Raw genomic sequence first — 24,845 nt, forward strand, 5'->3', positions numbered from 1 at the left:
ATTGTCCCCTGGACCTTGAGTTTGACACATGTGCACTGCTGTGTTTTTTTTGTTGTTTTTGTTTTAATGAGTGTGAGCAGTGGATATATAGAAAGTCCTGCCTGCCACAATTAATGCCCTCCCCACCGACGCAATGCAATCCTGGCCCATTATGACGACATTCTCAGCTTTATCTAAACCTGATAACTATATTGCTCGGTTTGCAGATGAACTATAACTTCAAGAACACCTTAAGCTGATTAGATATGTTGTACCATTTGAGCAAAGCTTTGTGCAGAATGTGCTGATGAAGCTTGATGGCCCTGCTGGGTAAAGTTCAAAACAACTTCCTATTTGTGATCCATGTGTTTCAGTGAGTAGTAATTGTTTTTGATCTCTGATAAACATCTAGTAAAGCAAACAGGATGTGAAATTGTCTGTAAGCAAAGCTGGTTTTGAGTATTTTTAGAAACCTTTATTCTGTATTAAATATATCTGCAGTGCACAAAACAAGTTTCAGATTGTTGCCTGTTTCTTTTCATCTTTTCATGGCTTTCATCTGCTATGACAAAATCTTGATTCACTGTGACAGAAAAAAAGAGTTTTGATATTTTTCCCTCTCTACCATCTGATTAAATTAAAATCCTAGTTTGTCTGTAAAGTCCTGGTCTGTTGGTTGCATTCAATTCAATTCAATCAGAGGGGGGTAAAAACTATTCAGCACCAAAAAAAAAAAAAAAACGTTCTGGATTTTCCCACAAACTGATGTAAGACTGCCACAAGTGCATCTGCACTGTTCTCGATCTTTGCTTACATCATGCCAATTAGTGTCCGTGAAGCAGTTATCAAAGAAGATAAATCGGACACTGAAAGCGAGCCTCCTGGACCCCAAGAAGTTTAAGTGGTGATAAAATTGTAGAGAACCACAGTCCTAGCCTTTAGACAGTCACATATGGTTCTGCTTTTAGCTGCGGTTTGGCAGCGGCTCCATCACTTCATACTTTCTGGTTTCTGAGTTTTATTTTTATTTGCTTGATGCTTTTTCTTTCTCTGGCGAAGCATTTTGGATGTTATTGTGCGAACCTCTTGAGTCCAAAGTCAGATTTCGGAGACTTTTGACAGATTCTACAGATGGCTTTTTAAAAGTTAAGCGTTTCGGTGGTTTTCAACAATCCAGTTATCAGTTTCTAATTATAGAAATTGGTTGTGTTTGTCAACAATAAAGTTGTTAAATAAAGCTCAAGAATGTTGAAAAATACCAGCTATGACCCTCTAGTAAAGTATTTAACTACATCAATTCCACAACAAATAGAAGTTGCCAGCAGTTTCCACGGTTTCCCTCAGAAAACTTGCTAAGCCCGGTGGTTGGGGTTCATCCAGCGACCCGTCGTGGTTTTGAGTTAAAATGTTTAAAGTTGACAGGAAATTTGAAAACATCACTTGATAATTATGTGTTATTGAAAGATAGTAAAATTAATACCTGAACACCGACTATAAGGTCTTAAAAAATGCAAACGTTTTAAAAAGAAAAAAATAATTAGTGCTAAGCCTGATGGCTCGCCAGGCTTATAATCTGTAGTTTCTTAACGTATTGTTGCACCCGGGAAATGCTTTCATAATTATTCTCTTACTTGAAAGATAAAGCACCATAAAAGATCTATATTTAGCCTCATTTTATTTTTCTGTTTAATGTTTTACAGCACTATGTTATGAACAGATGTGCTTAAAGCAGAAGATAAAGATTTGCTAGCAAAAGTGGTTTGAGACTTTTTCCAGCTTGTTTTCCCTTTCCCTTTTTCATGCATCTCCTTTTTTTGGATAATTTTTCTTCTTTCCACCTTCCAACAACATGCATGTTAGATTAATATACCTATTAATGATCCTTAGAAGATCTTTAGCTGTGAGAGTTTGCCTGTGCAGTTATCCCTTCACGCACACGGACTGCTGTAGATGAGCACCTGCCCCCGTGGCCAAGAAAATCATGAAGTGGCTACGGATGGATGGATGGAAATGATTCTACAGAAAATAGAAAAAATTATCCAAGTAAAAAATACTTTTATGAAGCAGTCAGGTATGAAATTAAATTTAGCCAGAGTACCAGAGGTCTTGTGTTTTACAGCAAGCACAAAACTGGTTCTGGTAACCACAAAAAAAAACCAAACAAACAAAGAAACACCCAAATTAGTTAAGGCAAACTGGTTCCGAAACCCACATGGAACTGGTTTTAAAGCGGAGCTGAATCTGTCTGATCAAACAACCAGTGTTAACTGGCTTTAACTCCAAATGTGGCCCTCTAGACTCCCTCCAGTTTTTCAACAAATCTCACACATTTTTTTTTTTTTTTTTCAAATATTTACTGCAAATTTTTTCTCACAAACACTGGGTTTAAGCTCAAATATCCTAAAAATTCCTTACAAATATCGCTAAGTTATCACCACAAAATTTATCATTTCAATTGCAAAACAATCACAAATCCTGGTTGGACTGGTCATTGTGAAACGAAACGCTTGTGGAATACTAAAACAAACGGCTATTTATTGATATTTTAGCAGTTTAATGGTTTTATTAATACATTCTGGCACAACTGGCCCTTTAAGAGCATTCAGATTTTTGAAATGGCCCAAAATGAGAATGAGTTTGACACCACTGCTCTAGGAGGTTCTGATATGGTAATGCGATAAATTAACTTATAAATAATTCTAAAATTGGAATTTTATTGCAACAAAAGCATGCATGATGGTATTTATCCTGAATTTATTTACAATAAATAGACGTTTGGTTTTTAGCGTGTACTGAACAATAATAATTTGTAAAAGTAGCCTGTAAAGAGTTAATAAACCAGAATGATTTTTGGCTAAATCTTTGTACAGATTGTTTGCAAAGCCAAATGACATAAAGTCCAACATCCCTAAAAGTTAACATTAAAGACAACCACCAGAGACATATACTGTTGCACATTTTAGATGAGTCTTACCAGTTAGAGCACACCAGGTTTCCAGTCCATCCTGCCTGAAAAAAACCCCTGCTGTGTCTAAATGTATATTTATATACTTCTGCAAGTTTTCACCATCTTGAGACTTGAGGAAAATCTGCAGCATAAGCAAATTTTGGACAAAATTTTTAAAACGCGCTCTTTCCTTCAAGGCCGTAATGCTTCACTTGGTGTCAGCCCTGCACAGCTCTGCATCAAATCCAGAGAGACAGAAGTAATGAGCTGAATCAGTGCTGCTACTAGCAGATTGCAGGGAGAGAAACCATGAACAGCCAACAAAGATAAATTCTCTCTTCGTATTTTGGGGCAGGCAAATGTGAAGGTAGGAAGAAAACCTCGTCGCAGGCTTTGCTTCTTAAGTCTGCAGCGACTTGTATCGGGGGATACTTGGACACAGAAATGTATCTGGGTTTTTTGTCTTTTAGAAGGAGCCATAATTTAAAATGTGAGGTACATTTTAGTCACACTTCCAGACTAACTTTACTTCCAAACAAAGACATACAAATATGAATAAAGCAGCTTTATTGGGAGTTTGACAGTACTGCAGTTTTCCAGTATAACGCCCAGGACTTTAGGTTAAAATATAAAAAAATTAGGCAAATGTTTACTGAAGCATTGCATGATTTCCCAATGTCCTGTATAATAAAGTCACAAAAACTACAAATAAAAAAATGTTTTCAGGTCATTGTCTTTTGAGCGCACTGCAAAACCTTCTGCTGCTGTACTTTTGGATGTATTTGACAAAAGAACACAGTCATAAAAATAATGTCTGACTTATCGTAAGGTTGCAAGACAACCTCCAACAAATTATAACACCTCCACCACCATGCTTAGCAATTGGTACGAGTTTTTTTTGCTGTATTATTCTGTGTTCACTCTGCAATCCGAAGTGACCCAATTCAGATTTTTTTGCCTGTGTCTGATCGACCTGCATCTGATCTTTTCATGACAGTCTGAACAACACAGGTTGAGTTTTTTCGGATGCGATCCAGGCCGCTTGGATATCCGATACATATCTGATGTTTTCAAATGTGACCAGAATATGACGTCATTGATGCTCAACAAATGTCACTTATCTGCATCCTGTAAGCGGGAAAAAAACAACCATGGCGGACGATAACGAGGATGAAGTTGTTAATGTACTGGCTCCGATTGGACAACAACTTCAAAATCGGCTGCATCCATGTTTACTTCAGCAAACACTGAGCATTACGTTTTTGCGCCGATTGGTAAAATACTGAGTACACACATTTATCCACTTTATCCCATCCATCTGGAGGACAGAGCTGCATTTTAACAACTCTACTTCATGCTTCCATATTTTCTCATGGAAACCATTCTAAACAAGCCATGTTTATTTTTAGCGTGCAGTTTCTCTGAGCATTCCTCCATCTGACCTTGGAGTGAATGTCCTGGGACATTGTCTCCTAGAAAGTTTGACAACTGTATGAAATATTTTCCATCTGCAAATATTGTCTCTCACTGTTCAATGATGTGCAGTGGTTGATGAGCAGAAACAGCTGGGAATCTTCCAGTGAGACAAACAGACAGGTTTCTATTTATAAAGTGGTGGTAAGGCTTGCAGAGGATTAGTTACCCAGTTGGATATAACTAGCAGCACCTTACCAATACTTTACTTCAAATATGCTGCGAAAGCACACGCAGACGTCATTTGGGGCAAAAAAAGAAAAGGATAGTTTTGGGATTTTTTTATTATCCAATCCTCTTTTGAATTTATGGATTAATAATATCTTATAATATTATAATAATAATAATGTCCAAACATCTTGTACGTAGTGCACATCTGTAAAGGTGACGCCAAAGCTTAAAAGTTATTGGTCAGTTTACTTTTGTTTATTTGGCGGCTTGGCACTTTTTCTGTAAGCTAAAAATGAATGAGCGGAGTTTGAAACCTTCTGTAGTTCCAAAAGCAGTCATTTGGATCCTGCCTGACCTTTTTATCGTGTGAGCGGTTTTGGCAGTTCGCTGGATTATGAGCTTCTTTTGTGGTTTTGTGAACTGAAGAGCTGACAGGTCACCCAGTTGGCTGACTGTGACATCTGCTGCACTCTTCCAGAGCATTGCACTAAGACTGTGGGTTAAACAGTTAAATCTAGTCAAAGCTTTTGCCAAAAGACTAGAAATGAAGCAAACATTGTTGCTTCACCTTCTCCTCCTCTGGACGACTCAGATACACCACCTGAACCTAGGAGCCTCCATCCTCCTCCCTTGGCTTTGCTTTCATGTCTTTATATTTAGCATAATTTGTAAAAAAAAAAAAAATTATATATATATATATATCTGCTGTTTTAGTGGGCCATGTGCATTATCCGAGTGTGTCTTGTATTTGTGTGGTTTAGGTTTGTACTTTTTTTGTGTGACACGCTCATGGTGCCCGTTAGAGATGTGGTTGTGCTCCTGCGGTTCTGGTGCAGTGATAGTTTTGTGCGTACCCTCCAATAACATCCTGCCGCCACCTCTGATTTGGGATAAACTCTAAAATAGGTCATCAGTCCATCACAAATGTTTGTTTAGAAAAAGCACAATTTTGCAATTGCAGTTTTTCCATTTCCATAAAACATTTTCACACAATACGTCTTTAAGAAATCAGAATCTTCCAACTACTTCCTGTCGTCTTCTTCTTCATGGTTTGGACCAGTGGCAACATCCGTTTGTTGATCATGTGACTCGTGTGATGCACAAAAAGTGATTCTATTGCAATTTTGCAAAACAAACTAAATACCTCATCCTAGCACCAAAAACATGATCAAAACGTAACTTTTTGTTTTCAAAATTGACATGTTTATATTAAGCAAATTCATTTTTGAAATGTCATTGGAACCACAACTACAGGGACAAACAGGACAATTATACCTACATTGACCGATTAACCTAAAAAATAAATATTTTTTGTTCTGTAGCAGGAAATTACTGTACTTGGACGAAACCAACCTGTCACAAAATACAAACCTCAGATCTATTTGTGCATTTGGACGTAAACAATCTCACGCTAACAACAAACACAAACGAGACAAATGGTGCAATTAAATCTTTTTATTGTGGTTTTATTACTGTTGCACACATTTCAGTTTTTTTTTTTTTCAGTTTTAAAGCATGTTTTTCTATCTTGTATCAATTCTAAGAAATTCACATTTACACAATGCATTTTACATTAGTAGGCAACTACATAGGACATTCAGCTTTTTGGGGTGGGGGGACCAAGTCCTGATGTGTTTGTATCAAGTAATAAAATCTGAGGTTCAGAGTGAGCCTCCCCACAGACATCACTATGCTGCAGATTACATATCTTGATGCCTCTGTAATGGAGGTACTTGATAAAACTACTGTACATGCATTAAATCTGTACGGTAGCACTCATTTCTGTTGACAAACAGCCTTGTGAAAGTACCTGGTAACATGTTTAAGCTTTCAAAATGCTACATGACCCTAATACATCATATTAACATACAGTATGTGTTCATTGGCAGCCTGTTTGTAATGTAAATCTCTATAATGGTGCCAAGTTTTTACAGTTTTCGTGAGTCTCCAAGGCTCCATGTTTGTGACTTCAATTCATGAAAATCCTTCATTAGTTCTAAAATATATAAAAGAAAGCACATAAAAAACACAAATGGAAAAAAGATGCAAAATAAAAACATAGTTAAAGTAACAGTTAAAACATCTGAACTCAAATGTTAGACACTGTACACAGGCACTTGAACTGTGGTACACTCTTTGAGTGCAATCATATTATATCTAATAAGTGCTCACTTTGGGAAAAAAAAAGTTAATTTCAAGTTGGTGGTATTCTGAAAAAACTGGAAATGTAAGGAGAAAAACAATTCAGACCTACAGAAATGAGGCAAACATGAAAACTAGGGATGCACATTATTGGATTTTTGCTTGATATGCTAAAACTCATTTGGCCGATTACCGATACGAATACCGATATTTTTTTCCAATACCTACTTACTGAAACTATATGGCTTTCTCTAATGTGGTATTAAAATGCTACATTATCTTTGTCAATTTAGCCTGCTACCAAATGCAAATGCTAAAAAGGAGGCTGAAATCATATCAAACACTTGTCTGTGTTTGATATGATGTAAAGCACTTTGAAATGCCTTGCTGCTGAAATGTGCTATACAAATAAAATTTGATTGATTGAAAAGGATGTAACACTTTCAACTTGCAGTAGGATTTTTGTCAAATTTATTCATTTGCTCTCCGTTAGACAACGACAACACTCCAACAGTGCAAATTTGACGTTGTGCTGTGCTGCAGGCTATTTGTCATATACAAACAATACCTTTTATATTGGCTGATGTCTGATATTAAATTTAGCAGCTAATATTGGCTGATACCAATACCATGCTGATAATATTGTGCATCCCTAATGAAAACTACTTGAACATGTCTTGCATATTTTTCTGTTTCTACCCAGGCTGTACATTCTCACAAAGAGTCTCAATCTGTTGGAGAAAGGGGAATGCGTCAGCTTTAGGCAGGATGAGTGCACTGCTGGAGGGCTGATGGAACCTCAGCGGGGGATGGAGATGAAGAAAATTTGGTTTTTTTTCCCTTTAAATCAACTTTCTGGTCACTCATACGAAGTGTAGAGAAGTCTGCTTTAATGTCAGTCCCTCATGCAGGATCAGGATGAATCACTCTGGCTCTCAATAGAGGAGTGAATCATACACTCTTGTGTGTGTGCGTGGTCACGTGTTCACACCAACATCTGCTACAGAGCTGCAAACTACAGGAGACCTTTGTTTGCTTTCATTTATTACACTGCACTGATTCATGGATCAAAAGTGAGGCGACCAGAAAGTTTAATTGTCTTGGGGTGTTTGTGACCGAGTGATTGATCCATGCAGAGCCACACAGGACGTAATGAGTCATTTTCACTGTTTTCTTCCCTCGGCAAGACATTTCCTATCTATCACTAAACTCTAAAAGCGCCGCTAACAAGCTAAAACACTTCTTTCGGTTTCTTAAAGGTTTTGTCTGCATTCACACTCTTGCTGAGAATAAAATGACAAAATTAATACCTCTTGGATATTGTTGGAAAGAGACTCTCTAGCAAAATGTGTTGATTTATTTTTTTTTTTTCCAACATTTGCAATCTGGTTATTTCTAGACAAATCTATGCCAATCCAACAACTATCATCTGATCAGAATATTCATTCATGTCTCTGCAAGTTATATTTGAATGCTATAAAACACATTTTCTACCTAAAAATACCACGTCTACAGACAGGCACACATTCTTCTGATACATGTAGGTTAGCTGAAACCTGCTCTCCTCACCAACAAGTAAACAAAGTAAACAATACTGTAACTTGTTCAACTTAGCAAGCTAGACATTTTTCGTTTTAAAAAAAGAGAAATTGGAAATAATGTCAGTACAGAGGGACTTTTACTATTTTTGTCCCTTTGTTAAATAAATATGCATTAAAGCTACAGGGTTTAGGCAGGGCAATGCAATATTTTTGTGAGCTTTACGCTCTCAAACTTCAGTGAAAAAGTATTTGTGCCCTCACAGATGTCTTCTGTTATTACACTTTTCTCACAGTTGGGTAATTCCAGATTAAGTGTTCCAGATTGTCATAAAGAGAAAAGACCTTTTTATATTTTGACTGGCAGATTTTATTTGAGGGATTACTTTGGTCTACAGGGTTGGGAATGAAATTGAACTGTTAGCAAAAGCAGAAGAAATCTTAAAGGGGCAAATAGTTTTTCACAAAACTTTGACTAAGATTAGACGGACAGTTTGTCATCTGTGAAGAGGTTGTGTATATTTAGGAAACCGGGAATAACCTTTGAGGTAATTTAAGCAAAAGGTTAGTTGGAGTGAAGCAATTCCCAAAATGCTAAATAAATTAGTTTTCTTCTTTAAAACAAAATTTTTTGCTCTACTTTTCCATCAGCTGGCTCTTTTGATTTAGCTTAATTGCCACATTCCGTTTTGCAGTCTGAAACATTATGGCTAATTGATTGCAAACCACCAAGATTTTATTGGCTACAACAAGGCTACGTTTACAGAAGACCACTGCCTGGAAACCGCCAGTATTTTCTGATGTTGATGATGAAATTTTCTGCTTACACACTGAGTCAGCTGTAGTTGTCATGCCAAGCCACTAGATGGCACTGTGATCTTAGCTCGTCATCGAATGCTCATGCACTTTTGTCCCTTATGCTGCGTTCTGACTGAACACGCTTTGGTTGTCAAAAATGCCTCTGGGTAAGCTTTGAAGTTAGACGCTTGACGCTTATGCTGTGTTCACGCCAAAAGTGATTTGAGCGTCAGCCGCATCTGGATACATTCAAAGTCTATGTGGACACGCGTCAAAATCGTGCTAGACCTGAGTTGTAACGAGCTGCTGTTTTCCGTTGCCGGTCGGTTTGTACAATGGCAGGTGAAATTGAGACACCAAACTATTACGTAGTGAAGCTTCTGCAGTCATAACGGAGGCTCAGATGATTAACATTTTGTGTTTAGTTTCTATTGAACCAAAAACGGTGACAGCTGATAACGGCATGACGCGCGTTGGAGATTCTTGAATTTTTTTTTCCTGGTCCAAACACTGTCTGGGTTTTATTTATTGAAATCTACAGAATGTGTCCTCGTGTTTTAATTTACCAGATAATTTAGAGGAGTTGTGAGTTTCACAAGCTAGCTGGGCGCTGACTATGGTCGCTATTAGTGAGGTTTACATCTCACTTGAGCCCAGTTTGACGACCAGCTAACCCGCATCAGTGCCTGGATCTCCTGGCAGGACACCAACTACAGGCCATTATGTCACATAGCCAAGTCTCTCTGATTAGTTGATGCTCCACGTTGAGCGGCGAAAGTTCAGATTTCCCAACAACTGCATTGTGTTGGACGCCCGTCAAACGGTCAAAACGCTTTAAACTGCACGAAACACGCCGCTACGCGCTCTCAATGTGCATCCACATAGGCTTTGAATGTAAACCAGACGTGCCTGATGCTCAAAATACGTTTGGCGTGAACGCAACATTAGTAAACTTTGTAAACAATAACCCGTCTCCTATTAACGAAGTGCTTATATAACACATTATTTTAAACTATTGTTACAAGTTGAACCGGCAAGAATCTGGTTCACTCCCCAAATATAAGCCAACAATTTTCACTGCATCAACAGGATGTAAACAACCAAATCAAAGTATTTAAATTGTCTAAACACTCATTTAATCTCAGTCATACAACAACAAGGTAATTCCTGAGAATCTATGTGCCACTGTAAGCAATGAATGCAGTCAAGCTCGGCTACAGTATGTGTCCTCTACATGGTATTTAAGCTCACTTCTACAGTCTCTTCAAGCAGCAGGAAGGGGGCACATTAAAGGGGCATTCCATAAAAAAGATACCACCAGGCCTGAGATGTAAGCCTGTGCTTAAGTGCTTGATTTCAACTGGGAAATGCAGTAAATGTCGGGTGATTCTGCCTTGGAAAATGAAAATATGTCGTCACATTGAGGCTTCAGCAGGAACTGTGTTGCAAGCAGAGGGTAAATGAAGCTAAAACCCTGAGGTAATTACTACCCGCCTCCCAGGTAAGCCTTGTGTAAGTAAGGCTGTGTGTTTTACGGTAGGAGTGAGCTTGTGGAGGTGGAAGCGCCGGCTTCCTCTGAGGGCTGTTCCAATTTCACTGAAGAATGATTGGATGGGATTTCTCCTGCAGATTTGATTTTTTTCCAGTCCCAAACTCATTTAAGTACTTTAATTAGCAGTCGTGATTCTTTTTTGTTTGCTTGTTTGTTTTTTGGCTCTGTAAATGGATCTCCCCCCCCACCCCACCCCGGTTCCCTTCAGACGACTCATCTCGGTGAGTCAGCAGCGGCGCTGAGTCCAGAGATGTTCCTCTCACATTGCACCTCCAGCAAAGGCAGCCTGCTGATTCGGTCGTGTAACTAAAGCCTTGAAATGAAACAACCACACAAACACAAACATGAGACAAACATTATGAACATGAAGCTGCTAAAATACAATCCCTGGAGGCACTGCAAGAGAGGGAGTTTATGTCTGTTACACACAGGAAGAGCCATCTAATTATTCAAAAAACAAAAAAGGAGTTAATTACTGAGCAGTCCCATCAGAAGATGAGTCACTAGGATGAATCCTTGTAGCCATTCTCAAACAATGACATTAACATTGGTCATTAAATGAAAGGGAAGGAAGAAATTCCAGAAAAGTTGGGAATTGCTCATGGCCCCCCTGCTGCTTTTGTATCTCTGATGCCAACAGAGAACAGACAGGAGGGGAAAAATGCCCTCCAATTAAAAAAAAAAATAATAGTAAAAAAGGCATAAACATGGGATTAAAAACTGAGACGTTAAAAGGGAAGTAGAGATTAATCTGGCAGCTCCTAAAAACTATGTTGCATGTCGTTGTTCTTGTTTGCTATTGCCATAGATTCAGTGTCCAGGCACGCTATATGACAGAGTTTGACTCCACATGCAGGGACGAAGAGTCTCCGTCAGCTGCCCCAAGCATATTGGAGGGTTTGTGTACGTTTTCCTGTGGCCACTTGAATTATGAATCAATGTCTTGTTTTTACATTCTCTGCGTGGCACCCCCTTCCTTCGGTTCCCAAACCCTGCCAATTCGTCTTCCTCCTCCTCTTCTTCCTTAGACTTCAGATGGAGGCGAGTCGGGCTGGGGGCTTCCATCTACCCTCACCACTGCAGAGAAGAAATAATGAGAAATATGTCACGAAAGAGAAATTTCTCACTTGTGCTATTGCGGTTTAATCCCAAAAGGCTGCCTCCTCTAAACAAACTCTTCCCTGAAGGGGGCCCTATGGTGTTATGGATCCATCCGAACCACTTAAGCTGAAGCCATTAGCTAGATGCGGATGGGAAACAAATGCTCCAGTTTCCCACAAACCTCTTAACCTGTTGTATATTGAGGGGAGCCAGGGAAACGCCTCAGGAATGTAGAGACGATTCTGAGCCCTGAAGTGCACCGGGTGTTTTCTTTTCTTCATCAATGCATCTTTGTGTCAGGGAAGAGCAACGCAACCAATTTTATCCTTAACGTTTCGTCAAATCCTTCTAAGAGAGCCACCCAAGAGAAACTTTAACACAAATTTCATCAAGATATCTGCACTGAGATTAATAAACCAGAACTTTTCAGCTTCCTGTCTGCATCTGCAGCCCTTCGGACCAGTGATGGCCAAAGTCTAGAACTTTCTTCCTGCCTGTTTAAATAGGCAGGAAGAAAGTTGTTACGTAAGCTATTTAAATTTATTATTGAGTGAATGAAATAAAAATGAAAATGAAGTGAAATTTAATGAGATCCATGAAAAAAATTATTTTCTCACATGGGTTTTTCAATTTTCTAATATGTAAAATTACAATTTCGACGTTTCTTATTTAAAATAGCATTTCAATATTTTTCTGACTTGCAGAATTTGGCCTATATTTGGCTTAAAATATATATTTTAAAAGTTGCAGACATTTATTTGAAATTAATCTATTGTTTTACCTTCTTTTTTGTACAAAATAATTACTTTTATGTGTATTAGACATGCTTTTATTACTTTAGCAATAACATTAAATGAAATGTGCATCCTTATCCCATTGCTGTATAAATACATAAATATTTTGTCATATTTTCTGCTATTGACTCATTTTTTTCTGAATTTATTTTTCTCCACACATTAAAACTATTATCCCAACGTCACAGCTGAAAAATAAAAAAAAAGACGAGTTTTGTAAATGATCAATCAGATGATGCTGCCTTTGATCAAGAAACCTCACACCTTTCTTTAAAGGTTTTCTGGGAAGAGGCTCTGGAGCAAACTGCAGCCATGCAGGAGGAATGATTAATCCCTCCTGACGTGGTAAAACCTCAGGCTCTGTCAGAAACAGCTCAAGACTGATTCTGACTTGTTCTGAGTAGTGGGAAAGATTTATTCCCAGGAGAGCAGCCAAAAGTTTCCATGTTTTAAAATATTTTTAAAAATACTCTAAATACAATGCCTCAGAGTTTTGTTTATTGTGTCTGATTATAGCAACTTAGAAGTCAACTCTACATTCCCAAAGGGAAAATCAACCAGCCTAAATGACGAAATATGTTTTAGGAGGAAATGTGTATTATATCCATTCCACTGAATGTAGGTATTTTAAGTTTTTATGTTATGTTTTTACAGCAGGAAACTGGTGATCAGGACTGAAAGTCTGGGTGTAGTGATGAACTCAGTGTCTCTGAACATGTAGACACATAAAGGCGATTAAAAAATTGGTCTTTTATCACCAGGACATTTCCAGGGTTAAAGGACTAATGTTCCAGCAACATCTAGAGAAACTCATCCATGCATTTAGTCTGATCCTAAAAGCTCAGTTTGATAACAGAGAAACCTTTTTCTCCAGTCATGAGTCACGCCTTGTGTATTCCTGAAACTGCATTACTAATCTTGCAGTGAGAACACTTTACTTCACAGTAACTTTCAAATGTATAAAGTTACGTACATGTGAGAGCTCCTGCTTGCATATCAGATTCTGAAACTCAACCGTGAGTGTGAACTTGAGATAAATGTTCTTCTTTCTCTGTCTTCTATGTAAAATTATCTTAACACAATTTCCAAAGCTTTCACTTTACCATCGTGACAAATTTTTCCTGATCCTAGAAAAAGTCGATTTGTATTTGCTTATATAATAGTCCGGAAGAAGTTCAATTTTCAGAAATTTAACACTTCTGCTGCATTTACACTTTTCGCACGTCAGGTTTCCATTCAAAGTCTATGTGGAGGCGCGTCAAAATCGCTCTAGACCAGGGTTGGGCATTCCTGGTCCTGGAGGGCCGGTGTCCTGCAACTCTTAAATGTCTCCCTGATCAAACACACTTGAATCCAACAGCTGAATCACCTCCTAAGTGCAGTCAGGTTCTCCAGAGTCCTGCTAATGACCTCATTATGTGACTCAGGTGTGTTGAAGTAGAGACACATCTAAATGTTGCAGGAGACTGGCCCTCCAGGACCAGGAGTGCCCAACCCTGCTCTAGACGCTTGTTGGAATGAACTGTTGTTTTCCGTTGCCGGCCTCTGTGTACAATGGTGGATGAAATTGATAACATGGCACCAAAATATTATGCAGTGAAAGGTCCGGAGGTTCAGATGTCTTTGCTGAACATTTTGTGTTCAGTTTCTTTTGAACAAACAACGGTGACGGCGGATAAGGGCAAAACGCACGTTGGAGGTTTTGCCTTTTTTTCCTCTCCCGGTTGCTTTGAACAGTGGTAGATAAAATATTGAGTGTCTAGATTTCATCTTCTAAAATCAATAAAATGTGTCCTTCGGGTGCGTGTTTGAATTCACTAGATAATTCAGAAGTGTTGGGAGTTTCACAAGCTAGCTGGGCGCTGACGATGGTTTCCATCAGCTGTGTTTTTGTCTCACCTGAGCCCAGTGTGACGACCTGCTAACTCACATCCTGCATCTCCTGGCAGGACACCAACTACAGACCCAGTCTCTCTGATTGGTTGACGCTCCGCAGAGTTTCCAACTCCAGCATTGGACACAGTCGACACACATCAAATGCTCCAAACACTTCAAATAGCTAATCAATAGATGCACAAAACGCACCGCGCTGTCGATGCATCTGACGCTCAAATTGCATTTGGTGTGAACGCAGCATAATCCTCGCTCTATCGCTGTAAAAACACAAAATCTTAACAAGTACATTTAGTCTAGTTTCTAGTGCAAATATCTTGGAACACTTGAAATAAGACAAATCAAACTGGAAACTTTTTAGGTGTTTGTTTTAAGTTCATCATTTCTTAATATTGATGAAAATGTACTGTTTCCATTGGTAGATTATTTCACTTTTAACAAGTCATTTTTCCCATGTCATGAGTTATTTTTTCTGCCAGTGAAACTACCACTCCAATATTAAGGAATTATTTACTTAAAATAAGCCTCCATTTCTTGCTAAAAAATGACTTGCAAATGAGTTTCTTATTTCTAGTGTACTAAGAAATTTTCGCCAGATGCTAGACTAAAAATACTTGGTAAAATGTTTTGTTTTGCAGTGACCTTGTCAATACTGAAATCTTTTAAGCTATTTTTGTTTAGTTTTTCAGGGGGTCAAATAAAGGACAGAGAAGCTCGGTAAAGCGCGACAACAAGGCTGAGGCTCTTGTTTAAATTTTAAACTCCATCTATATGCATGATTGAGAGGGACGAGGATGTAAAGGGGGTGAGGGGCTGCAGAGATAGACGGTTCTTTGATGAGCTGACAGAAATGAGGCCAAGCTCCCTTCGTGAAGCATCTCTCACCCTTCACCAGTGACTCATGCAGGGAATACCCCTTTCTGAAAGTTGTCAGTCACATTGAGGGGCATTTTTCTCGCTCTACTTCCTTTCATAAAAGCTTACTTGACGTATGATAAATGAAACTGCTCCCGTTTCTTTTACCCACCAGCAAAACATGTCTTTTTTTTTTTTTTTTCTTGTTTTCCGGAAACAGGAAACCCTCGGCGATTATAATGGATTTATAGTGCGAATTCTGTTGGTTGATTAGGAATCCACAGCCTTTTTTATGTGACCTTTTTTTTAAACCACTTTCACACAGACAAGTGGGGCTAAATGCCAGTTAGCACCTGTTAAACACGGATGCTACATCCGATTTGGAAACCCAAAGAGACTGGGCCTGGATCCCATCTCGTAACACCTGCTAATGAGCCAACAAGTTAACGAGGGGACAGGGTTAACCAGGCAGACATTGAGCCAGTGAAGCAGCGCCAAGCTGATTCTCCAGTATAAAGCCTTTTATTGTTTTGTTTTGTTCTTCCTGATTGGAAGAAAGGAAAGAGGTTTTTAGAACAAAAGTCTCGATAAAAAATAATTCTGTTTAAGAATCTTGATAAATGGCTCTTATAGCAATTACAAAAAACAAAACATATTTTGAGTCCTCAGTGAGGTGGCCTGAAAAACCTAAAACAAAACACTTTAATGATGGTTTACTAAAACTAATCTGTCTTTAATCCACCACAGTAAAGGAAACACATATTATAGCAACAGCTGTAAACTAAAATTTAGATTTGTTTGCTCCACTTCTGACTGGCATCTCACTCTTATACACACAGGGACAAAATTGTCAATGAAAGAAAAACCCAGAATGGTCACAGAAATAACTTGAATCTGACAAAGATAATAATAAATGCAAATTCTGTGAAAATGAACAAATGAAAGTCAGACGTTGCTTTTCAAATATGCTTCAACAGAATAATTAAAAAAAATAAACACCTGAAGCAAGTTATTTATGTGACCATTGTGGGGTTTTCTTTCATTAACCAAGTATTGTGTCCACCTCTGGATATCAGCAGAATACTTTATATTAGGAAACTATACATTGCCTCACTTTTGTTCATATAATGTTTACATAACCCTAACATATAACCCTAACTGCTAGGACATGTGAGGCCATCTCTTCACAACAACATGTTGTCATCTCTAACTTTAACTACATACGTAGTGGATGTAATGATACTTCAAATACTCACATGGCTTTGAAATTATTTTAAAAAACAATGCTACCATAACTTAGAATTTGCTATAATAAATGTTTTTGTACCTAATTAATTTTAACCACCTAGAAAAACAAAAGTGTCACCTCATGGCCAGTCTGTGTAACCTTCTGATCCAGCTATGAACTGTCATGTGTCCTCTTGGTTTTTTTGCTTCACTTAAATCCAAAAACTCAGGATGTCCTTTATTGTTGTCAATAAAACTCACCACTAGAAAAATTCCCATTCCAAAGGCCTTTTTAGTGAAGGAAAAAAACATTTTCTGTTCACAGCCACAAAGCGTGACAGGCTTCGCTCTTTATGTGTTGTTGCAGAAGTAAATGCGTCATCCATGTTTGCTAGCACTTATTTGATTTTGTGGCCATGACACAAAAAACAGTTATAAAAGTACATGTTTGTTTTTAAATCTAGGGAAAGGTGGGTTGTTGTTTTTTTATGTTTCCAGGATTTGCTTTAATGTGAAGCAAGGTAGCTGACGAAAACTAAAAATGAAGACCAGAAAAATACAAAGACCAGTGATCAGCGCAATTACAATTTAACAAAAACACCTGGTTTAAACCAGGTGCATCTTCCAAATGATACATGAAAAAAAAATAAAAATAAGTGAAGATAAAACTAAACACAGAACATGTGGATTCAGAGCTGAATTACAGTAAAATATGAGCTCAATCAACTCCTGATATTCAAAGTGTTAACTCAAGACACTGGAGTGAATCATACAGGAGCAGAACAACCCTAATGACATGCCAGTAAATTGTGCAGTGCTGCATTTATTTTGCACAATGCAACATCAGGGTGTGGTTTGCACATAGATACTGATCAGTGAAGGAGCTTTCACATGCATGTGTTCAGCTCTGATGCACAAATGAGAGAAAGCTAACAAACTACCGTACTGTAAACTTCATCTGTGTTTATCCCTCTTAATGCACTCCACCAATAGAAGCAAATTGAGTGCATCGTAAATTGCTTTATAATAGATCAGCAAAGTGCATGATGTTGGTTCCATGCCAGAGTTCATTTACTGAGTTCATCTTACAAAAACCTTTTTCGATTTTGTCTGGCTTGATGGCGAATCAGACCTTAAAATACTTCCTAACATCCCAGGAGGAAAATATAAACCAGAGAAGACAGATATAGATCAGAGGTTGGTTCTACGCATTATCTCTGACATTCAGATCCAAACTGAAAGGGTTTCAGATGCATGTCAAACCCTTTTCTACATCCTTTGCCCTTATTTTACTGAACCTCAGACTCTCAAGTTTACAGATGTTTTTATGCAGAATCACCAGACAGCCTTTGGCAGCTAAATCAGGTGTAAATTGACATTAATGAAAGCTAACAATCGACCCACATAAAATCATTCTGGGATTAAAGTCACAATTTTGAGTTTAATGTCAGAATTTTTTCAGAATTCAGGTTTTATTCTCAGAATTCTCACTTTAATCTGAGTATTATGACTCTTTTTCTCAGGATTCTGACTTTTGATCTCAGAAGATCAAAGTCGGAATTTTGACTTTAATCTCAGAATCTTAATTTATCCTAAAAATTCTGACTTTGAATCAGAGAATTATACTGTTTTTTTCTGTAATTATGACATTGAACTCAAAATGTATACTTTATTCTCAGAAAATCAAAGTCAGAATTCTGAGATTAAAGTAACAATTTTGACTTTAATCTGAGAATTTGTTTCAGGATTCAGTTTTTATCCTCAGAATTTCAACTTTAAATCTGAGAATTTTTTTTTTTCTTCTCTGAATTCTGAGAATAAACTCAAAAATTTGGCCTTAAGCTTCCAATTCTGGGTTCTTTCTCTGAATTTTGACTTTTTTCTCAGAATTCAGATTTTAATCTCAGAATTCCAACTTTTGATCTCAGGTTCTGAGATTTTGACTTTAATCTCAGAATTCAGATTGTTAATCTGAGAATTATGGCTTTTTTTCTAAATTCTGACATTAAACTCCAAATCTTAATCTCAGAATCTCAACTTTTGATCTCAGAAGATTAAAGTCAGAATTAGTTTTTTTTTTATTTCTGCGAGCCCAGGGTTCTGTGATGAAATGTCAGACATAACAAAGTGAAGTGGAACCTCCAGATCATTATTTCTATGTAATACAGCATAAAAACTTCAGCATGCTGTATCAAGGCAAAGAGAAACCACTTTTCCAACCTTAATAATAGTATCCACAAAGCATAAAAAGGCACATTTTCAGGATGGTATTATTTGGCTTTCATCTAAGTTTCTGAAAATGCTTTCTCCTTAATGGCAGTGTTTTGGTGCAAACCTGAAAGCTTACCTATTTGCTCCTGTGTGTGTGAGCGTGATGGCTGAGGCTGGGCTTCAGCCTGTGTGTGCTGCTGTTGCTCCTGCAGACTCTGAGTGTCGACTGAGATGCCGCTGTCGCTGTGCAGCTTCTCTCCCTCCGGTGTTACCATCTGGTTGTTTGTAGCCGCACGGTTATTAGCTGGTTGCTTGTTTTGCTTGCAGCTATTCCACCTGTGAATGAGTAAAACACAAAACCATACTTAATTCTTGATGAAATTTGGTTGAGGTCTTTTTAATTTGCATAGATGTTTATTTTTTTTTTACCAGCCTTTACAAACTTGATTCTTGCTATATTTTTGTATAACTGAGCAATTTGCAGGATTTTAAAGTAGCTGTACCTCCAGTATCGTGGCATTTATGGGCAGATTGCAAACTTCAGTCTTAGTCTACACTGTAAAAACAAAATCTTACCAAGTAGTTTTGGTCTAGTTCCTGCTACAAATATCCTAGTACACTTGAAATAAGACAAAACTAAGTTACAGGAAACTTTTTAGCAAGACATAGAGGCTTGTTTTAAGTAAACAATTCCTTAATGTTGATGAAAAAGTTCTAGTTCCATTGTCAGATTATTTCATTTGTAACAAGACATTTTCCCATAAATTAATTTATCTGCCAATAAAACAAGTTCTATTTCATCAATATTAAGGAATTAGTTTATTAAAATAAGCCTTTATATCTTGCTGAAAACTTATTTCAAGTCTACTAAGATATTTGCTTTAGAATCTAGACCAAAATTACTTGGTAGGATTTTTGTGTTTTTGCAGTGTAATACTCATTTAGCCTCAATGCTGATACAACATCACGGTTATTAAGGCATAATTCTGCATTTTCTTTTAATTAAGAGATTAAAAACACTGCTTTGAATACTGATTTTGGCAAAAAGAGGAAAAAAGATGACAGCCACTATTTGTTTGCCAGGAAATAATTGGATATAACAACACAGAGCCTAATTTCCACAAACACAAACATGTTTTCAAGGAGCAACATCTCCATTTGATTGCACCAACTTCACAATCAAATAAAAACATTTTCCATTGCTGCAGCACACAAGGCAGTTTTGCTTGTATATTTGTCACTGAGGTAACAGTTTTAGAAGACTGACTCAGACATCACTCATTTAGGATGCATTCGAGGCTCTCTGATGTGTTTTTATCTGCCTAATATTCAGTGGAAAGTTCCTGTAAAACCTGCAGTAATCATCCAATTCATCAACCAACTCAACTGACAACAATCTAAGCAATCTTTACACTTTTATTTAAGTGTTAACTAAATGTACAGTCAAATAATGTGTGAATAAATGTAACCAGTCCTCCGACGAGATAACGCACATATTAACGATTTTAAAATTCAGGACATTTTGAATGCAACACAACAGTTAACACCTCTTACAAATGTCAGTCTGTTGTCAGACTCGCTGCATTTTATCATTTGTTTGTGCATGACGAAGAGTAAATGTGGAGCAGATGTGTGTGGCACTCAAATTTCACTGGGTTGGCATGTTTCAGACAATCATTGCATCTAATCAGCTTGTTTACTTGCTTCAAATGTGTGTCTGCCTGAATTTGTATCTGTCAGGATAGATTGGAGCTGCAGCCTCGTGTTCTCAGCAATGTGTGATCACTGTAATGCATAAAGTTTTGTTTGTTCTTCCTTGAGGGAAAACATAATCATGGCTTGTTTAAAGAAATTTATCAAATTCACTCCAGCCACAGCGGGACTGAATATTTCTTCACTTGAGTGTAAATGTTTTTTTCCCTCTTTGACCCTAAAGAGGAACAATTTAGAATCAACACAAAGGTTCAGTTATTAAAGCTAAACATCAGTACAACCTGGGAGTAGTGATGGACTCTGACCTGAACAATCGGAGCCACATAAAGACAGTTACAAAGTCAGCCTTCTATCATCTGAACGTTTCTGGGATTAGAGGACTGATGATCTAGAGCAACGGTGTCAAACTCTTTTTCATTTTGGGCCAAATCAAGATCCTGAATACTCTTAAAGGGCCTGTTGTGCCAGAATGTATTGATAAAAGCTGATCACAAACTGTTAAAATATCAATGAATTCTTGAAAATGAAATAATATTATTGAAGATCTTTTTAGTTCTTCCAGGATTTTGTGACACTTTTTGTGATTTTTTTTTTTTTACAATAAAAATCAAAGTCTTTGTGGTTCTAATTTGGAAATATTTGCACTTATTTATGACGCTAAATGCGACTTTTTATACAGATCATGGACTATAATCTGACATCAATTAAGGCAGAGGCAGCTGTTTAGTACAAGTAAGTTTTTTGACAATTTTTGGGAAAAATGTGCAATAAACTCCTAATTATATATTAGCACAAAAAAGTTCGGGGATTTGTTGATTTTGCATGAATTTCCACAATAATTCTCAAGAAACTGGATGGACTGATTGATATAATTTGGGAGTAAACAGATAAAAACTCCATTGATTTGATTAACATAATATTTAAAAACATTTAGTGTTTAATCTAGAATCTAGAGTGCCACATAGAAAGCTTCGGCGGGCCGGATTTGGTTTGATACAGGTGACCTAGAAAAACTCATCCATGTGTTTATCTTTAGTCACATTGATTACTGCAACAGTGTCTTCTCAGGTCCTAAAAAATCAATCAGAAAACCAAACCAGAGTGCTGCTGCTGCTGTCCTGACTACAACCAGGAAGACTGAGCACATCAACCAGATCTAAAGTCCCTCCACTCAGAGAACAGACTTTAAAATACTGTTGTTAGTTTATTAATCACTGAACGGCTTAGCACCTGAGGTACCAAATCCAAACAAGTTTTTCATTCAGAAAAGCTTTTGACTGACCTCTTAAACACGAAGTATGCCACCAGGCCGACCACACCGGCAGCCAGGATTGAGCAGTAAATTGGGATGAGGTTTTCGTTGAAGCCCCGGCCGAGAAAGTGAGGAGCGCCGCCGCTGGACGTGGTGGTCTCTCCGCTCGGGAACGGGCTAATCGAGCCTTCCGGGTCGGGGTAATCGGGAAAATTCGACGCTTCACTGTTTGTGATTGGAAAGTCTGTAGGCATGTTTGGGTCTGTATGGAGGAAAACAGAGGAGAAAGGGTTAATTTCAAGGCCTTGGGAACCTCATTAAGGTGAAAAGTTCTTTCTACATTTTTGAGTTATATTACTGAGATACAAAATTGATTTATTGTAAGACTCTTCTTAATTTTATCTAAATGTCAATGAATGTATGTGACTCATGCAGTTATTGTAAAATTTCTACATTGTGTTCCCCATACTGGAAAGCCCAAAACGCTTTAAAGCTGCAGTAAGTAACTTTTATAAAAACAGTTATTTTACATTTTTGTTGAAACTGTCACTATGTCATGACAGCATATTACGAGACAGATAATCTGTGAAAAAATTTAGTCTCTCTGCCTTCTCGCGGTGTTAACTAGAAACAACCAATCAGAGCCAGGAGGCAGGTTTCAGCAAAGTTAATCATACTTGTGTATGCGCTGCTTGCCACATATGCTATAACAGCAAACGATGACGGCAGATAACTGTAAGTTAGTACGTTGAATTGTCACGTACACAAGGATGATTGACAGCGCTAAGATCTAATTGGTTGTTTTTGGTGTATTTCTTCAAACAGCAACAGATTATCTGTCTCATAAAATACTGTCACAACATGGAAACATATTTTATATAGAGGAGAGCAATTGAACCTCCAGAATAAAATATTTATATTTATTTTTATTCCACAGTTTGTAAGAGATAGAAATCTTGTTTTGCTGGCACAGAGCTTGTAGACTTGGTGGTGATTAGTGTGCAACCAGATGTCTGATGCAGCAGCTGCTTCTGATAGACAGATGGGATCTGGAGAAGTTGCTGTGAGCAGGAAGAAGGAATGTTTCTCAGCACCGACAGGAAGGAGGAGGTGGCAAATTTATGACATCCACCAGCCCAGACCTGGCCTGGGCCGTGCACACCGGGTTTCTTCTCATCGCTTGCTGATCTGTGTGATGTCTGAACGTTGCATGGCCTTAAGGCCATATGGGTCCTTGGAAAACTGAATGTGGAGGTCATCTTTCTGGCGGAAGCCTGTGCCAAGGCCAGAGATATTGGCAGATCACTGCTACTGAAGGGATCTGGTTTCTGTCATCGCAAAGCCTGCAGAGACGTCAAGCTTCATAGATTGTCCTGTTTCCTCTTTAATGACTCTGTAATTTCCCATCTTCGTGTTGCACGCCGCCCACACCAGCAGACATTAGTCCCAACCAGTGTAACGTCATAGTGCTTACCTTTTTCTGAAACAACGTGCTGATCCTGTGAGATGGTCCAAAAGTTCACTTGATTATCTGTCCTCTCGGGGAATAGAGAAGCAGATTGAGGGAAAAACCAAAACGTCTTTGAGCTCAGCCAACAGTTGGGGAAGGAGATTGTGGAGCCTGGTTCGGATCGGAGTCTTGAGCAGAACCTCGGGCTGCTCCTCATTAGCTTTGTTCTGACCCCTCACGGGATTAACCCTGTGGCGACCCCCCGGGCTTCGTTCAAGGCTGCTGAAGGCCGGGGGACTCGGCCCGCAACGCTTCTGGCTTTGTTGAGCATTATTAGAACAATTAAAAGTGCCTATTATCAACTTTTAATAACCAGTTTATATCATCCAATAACGTCATTAAGGCTGCAGTGTTTAACGTTTATGAAAAGTGGTTTTACATATTTGTTATGTCAAGCTCCTCTGCCTTCTCCTAGAGCTCCCAGTACTAACTGCAGAAATACACCATATATACAGATTTGGGGAAAAAATGAAGAGCTCATTGAAAACCTCCTGGTTTTTCCACCAAATATGGGTTTCTGAACTCTTCTTGAGTTAAAACATTAGTATGATGGTTTCTAAACGAATATGAACTTGTTTTCTTTGCATTATTTGCAAACTGCACTTTTTTATTATTTTGACCATTTCTCATTTTCTGAAATGAGATGAACACTAAATACAAATAAATACAACATTTTTTGCTGGAATTTCAGAAACATGTTTTCAGTAGCTCATCGAATAAAAGACCAATGTTCATTTTACTCAAACAAATACCTATAACAAGTAAAATCAGAAAAACTGATAATTGTTTCTTAATTTTTTCCAGAGCTATATATGTCTAATATACCTAATTTCCTCTGCACTCATGTATAGATTATTTTTAGATTAATATAATTGCATGTGCATATGGTGAAAAAAAACGTGTAAAAGTTCCATACCGCAGCTTTAATATAATTTTGATGTTATAGTTATAATTCATTTCCAGCTGAATGAAGCCTGAGGTCTGTCGGTTCAGTGTGTGTTCTGGATTTTAATCACGGCCTCATTAAACAAAATCTGGAACATCTTGTCTTGTGAAAGTTTATTTTCCAGTGCAGAAATAGCTCAAAGAAATCACAGGAAAGCCTGAAGCTTATCCAGAATAAGTCACAGTGTTCTCCAGAGGATTAGTTGACTTTCTCCTTATCAGCTCTGATGAATTCTGGGTACAATTTTAGATTTTTATTGACATTTCAGACTGTGGGTTGTAATTGTTCCTCAGTGATTACCACAGTGTTGCTGTGGCTTTGCAGAAGCTATGAAGCATGTAACACTACAGCCTCCTGACAATCTGACCTATGACCTATGAGCTCCAACTACCAGAAGATGAGGCAGTAACGTCCTCTGTACTGGACAAACTCTGTCCTTCACAGGTTGTTTGACTGAGAGCTTCTGAATTGTCTAAAGCTGCTTCTGAAAGTTTGTTTCAGCCCAAAGACTAACAGTGAATTTTAATCCTCGCTTAAAAATATAGAAAACGTTTGAAAAATGTAAAGTAAGAATCCATTAATGAATAAAAAAGGACAGAATATAAGAAAAAAGTAATTAAAGTAATTTTTCCAAAATTTTAATTTTTCATAGAAAATTGAGCAAAATGATTTGTAGCAACTTTATGCTGATGATACTTTTACGCCATGAATCAAAAAATCCATTTTTGTTACTTTTGTGAAAA

The 24,845-nt window shown here is 37.8% G+C and overlaps 1 protein-coding gene across 1 annotated transcript in view; it reads right to left on the reverse strand.

The window, feature by feature from the left end:
* Positions 1 to 6,010: 6,010 nt before the first annotated feature.
* Positions 6,011 to 24,845, reverse strand: part of ngfra (nerve growth factor receptor a (TNFR superfamily, member 16)) — a 41,273-nt gene continuing 22,438 nt past the window's right edge. The window contains exons 5-7 of the mRNA XM_044100279.1: positions 21,677 to 21,908; positions 18,818 to 19,017; positions 6,011 to 11,677 (exon numbers count right to left, since the gene is read on the reverse strand). Of these exons, the coding sequence (XP_043956214.1) occupies positions 11,625 to 11,677; positions 18,818 to 19,017; positions 21,677 to 21,908 (485 nt within the window). The 3' untranslated portion in view covers positions 6,011 to 11,624. The remainder of the gene's footprint in view (positions 11,678 to 18,817; positions 19,018 to 21,676; positions 21,909 to 24,845) is intronic.

Source organism: Gambusia affinis, linkage group LG19, assembly GCF_019740435.1.
Source record: "Gambusia affinis linkage group LG19, SWU_Gaff_1.0, whole genome shotgun sequence".
Lineage (NCBI taxonomy): Eukaryota > Metazoa > Chordata > Actinopteri > Cyprinodontiformes > Poeciliidae > Gambusia > Gambusia affinis.